The sequence below is a fragment of the Octopus bimaculoides genome, chromosome 26 (genome assembly GCF_001194135.2).
Source record: "Octopus bimaculoides isolate UCB-OBI-ISO-001 chromosome 26, ASM119413v2, whole genome shotgun sequence".
NCBI classification, from domain to species: Eukaryota; Metazoa; Mollusca; class Cephalopoda; order Octopoda; family Octopodidae; genus Octopus; species Octopus bimaculoides.
The window spans coordinates 19236997-19240097 of NC_069006.1; the positions used below are offsets into that span (position 1 = coordinate 19236997).

General features: G+C 38.3%; 1 protein-coding gene across 1 annotated transcript in view; it reads left to right on the forward strand.

The window, feature by feature from the left end:
* The first annotated feature begins 748 nt into the window (after nt 1-748).
* Nucleotides 749-3101, forward strand: part of LOC106876105 (hillarin) — a 52893-nt gene continuing 50540 nt past the window's right edge. Inside the window, exon 1 of the mRNA XM_014924515.2 lies at nt 749-1841. Coding sequence (XP_014780001.1) covers nt 1395-1841 — 447 coding nt within the window. The 5' untranslated portion in view covers nt 749-1394. The remainder of the gene's footprint in view (nt 1842-3101) is intronic.

The following is a 3101-nucleotide window of genomic DNA, read 5'->3' on the forward strand; positions in this document are numbered from 1 at the left end:
ATATATATATAATAGAGAGAGAGAGAGAAAGAAAGAAAGAGTCTAACTTTAACTGGAAAACCTAAAGGTCAGAGTATGGTGGGAAAAATTAATGACCAAGACATTGAATGTTGGTCGGTTGTCGGCCACCTGTGTATGTTTCTGTGTACGTACACGCGCGTTAGTTTATTTATATATGCACACATATAGATATGAATATACACGCATATATATATTTGCATAGATATACACACATATATATTTGCATAGATATACACACACATATATGAATGAAACGTCAAAAACATGTCAGTATGAATGTAAACAAAATACAGATTACTCAGTATATATCCCTTTTATATTCATTTACTAGTATCTGAAACTTCCCTCTAGCATTGCAACCAATGACTTCCTTGGATATGCTTGCACGTATACCAGCGTGTATGTATGACCGTATGTTTGTGTATGTACACTATGTGTGTGTGTGTGTGTGTGTATGTACAATGTGTGCGTGTGTGTGGAGAGAGAAAGAAAGAGAGAGGGGGGAGACAAACAGATAGCAGGCAGACAGAGAAAGAGAGGGAGAAAGAAACGAAGAGAGATTGTTTTAGAGATAAAAGGAAAAGAGAGAAAACACTAGAGAGGGGGGAAGAAAGAAGTAGAGAGAGAAATAAGCAGACAGAAAGAGAGAGTGAGAGACAGAGAGAAACAGATAGAAAGATAAAAAGAGAGAGGGAGAGACGTAGGACGGGAATCAGTTAAGTAGGAGACAGGGGGAGTTATGTGAGTGAGTGTTAAGGTGTAAAATGCGGTGACGACAATATTACATAGTTTCTTATAAGACAGGTAACCAGGAGAGTAGCCTCAATCTAGTTTACAGAGTTATCATACAGGTTGCAGGGCCTCAGGTGGTTGTTTTGCTTAAGCAGAGACAATAAACAGGTATGTGATCCTGAACTGGGTCATACACGCACAACTCACTTTCTCAGCCAAGAGGAAAACATCAGTTAAAGCTCACAAAGAGAATCGTTGTACGGAGATGCTGTGTAGATTGTTGTTTAATGAAGTTCTCAACAATTAATTAGTTTTGATCAACTGCCGTATGTAGTACCTGATATGAATTAAGTTCCACACCACGTTTTCTGCACACCTCTTTTCTCTATTGTAATGTTACCGACCCAAGAAGGGATGTACTGCAGTATGATCTTTACTGACCTAGTGTGGGAAATTTTGTTTACAAACACTTTTTGATGTATGAATCACAGGATTTCAATTCTATCGTTGGAATACGTTAATTTATCTGACTATATAATTAATATAAACGCTTTTTAACCTTAAAAAAAAAAAGTACAAAAAACACATTGCTATATTTGGTTTAATGACTTAAATATTTTGTTTCACTTTGATTTAACGATATGGCTTTGGACAACTCTGGTTCATCTAGGAAAGGGTCTCCAATAGATCGTGATCAGTCCGAAGGAAAACCTTCTTTTAAATATAGTTTCGCTTATGAGAGGGCAACTCTGTATGAATACAAGTTCGAACGACAGGCGGAGCCCGATGAAGTTAATCCATGTCTCAGGTGTAACAAAACCGTGTCACGTCCCGATGAAACGGTTAGCATTGGACCTGATGTACAGTTTCATAAACAATGTTTTCGATGTCGAATCTGCGGCATGCCTCTCACCCAACAGACATTCTATCGCAACGACCGCATCAACGGCAATATGGACAAAGAAGTTTACTGTAAGACTCATGTTGGTAAAACCCCTGGAGAGATAGAAGGAGCCACTATAAAACAAACGACGGCACCTGTTCGTGGGGGCAGCAAAGATTCACCAAATTCCAAATATATCATTCAAGTAAGTTTTCGTATTACTATTTAGTTTTCTTTTAAAACAGACACCCTTTTCTTGACACTTTTAGGCCGGAAATTACACACATTAATCAGCATATTTACTGAAGTAAATCCGAATATTTGATGGTTTCACTACAAAAACCAAAACGACCATCAGTCCAGTCTTAAAATATACCTTGTTGATTGGGATGTTTAACATTTCGTTTAAACCAAATTAAATTTTTCAACCAATTTTTTTATAGTAAAAGCAGTTTTTCAAAAAATCCAAACACACATAGTTTATTCGCGTCGGTGATAGTTTGGATCAGCCAAAACAATTAATAAAATAAGATAGGTTTATATCGTGAGTAGAGGTGTGCTGTGAGGTATCGGTCGGTCCGTAGCAGCACCCTTTGCTAAAATTAACCCTTAGCTTTATGTTAAATACCTACTTAGTCATTCCACCCCTTCCTACAATCACCTGCCGGATAGATGTATCTACTTGACACTCCTCAACATTCTTTGAACTCGGACCTTTCTTAAACTATCATGTCAAACCAGGTCAGTCACGGTGTATCTCCTGTTCTCATTTTTCTCAGTCGCGGTTTCGATTGTTGGTGGAAATTAAGACTATTTAACTTTATGCTATTAACAAATACCATCGGGAAAGGCCCAGTCACCGCATCCAATTAACACTCCCCAACTTCTTAACAGTTTTCGATCTAGTCATAAGGTCTCCAATTCTGAGCCGGGTTTGTCGATACCAGCGACTCCAATACTTGACTCGTACCTTGTTTTATCAATCCTAGAAGGACGAAAGGCAAAGCTGACCTCAGCAGAGTTTGAACTCTGAACATATAAAAGCCAAAAGAAATGCTGCTAAACATTTCTTCAGATACTTAAACGATTTCGCATGCTCGCCGCCCATTTTTCTTTCGTAATTATTTCTTAATATATGCATAAAACCTGAAGTTTTGGAGAGAGGCTGAGTCGATTACATCCACCGCATTGCTCAACTGGAACTTATTTTATCGACCTCGAAAGGATGAAAGGCAAAGTCGACCTCGGCGGAATTTGAACTCAGAACATAAAAACCGGAAGAAATGCCCCTAAGCATTTCGTCCATGTGCTCACTATTCTACCTCCTCCATCTTTCATAATACACTTTTTGGTCAGTCAAAAATGAAACTAGTGGCAACGGCTATGGTGCAAGAGCAAAATTCTACAACTTGGGTTCGATTACTGGTGAAAGACATGTCACTTTACTCGAGAAATACATAAACGT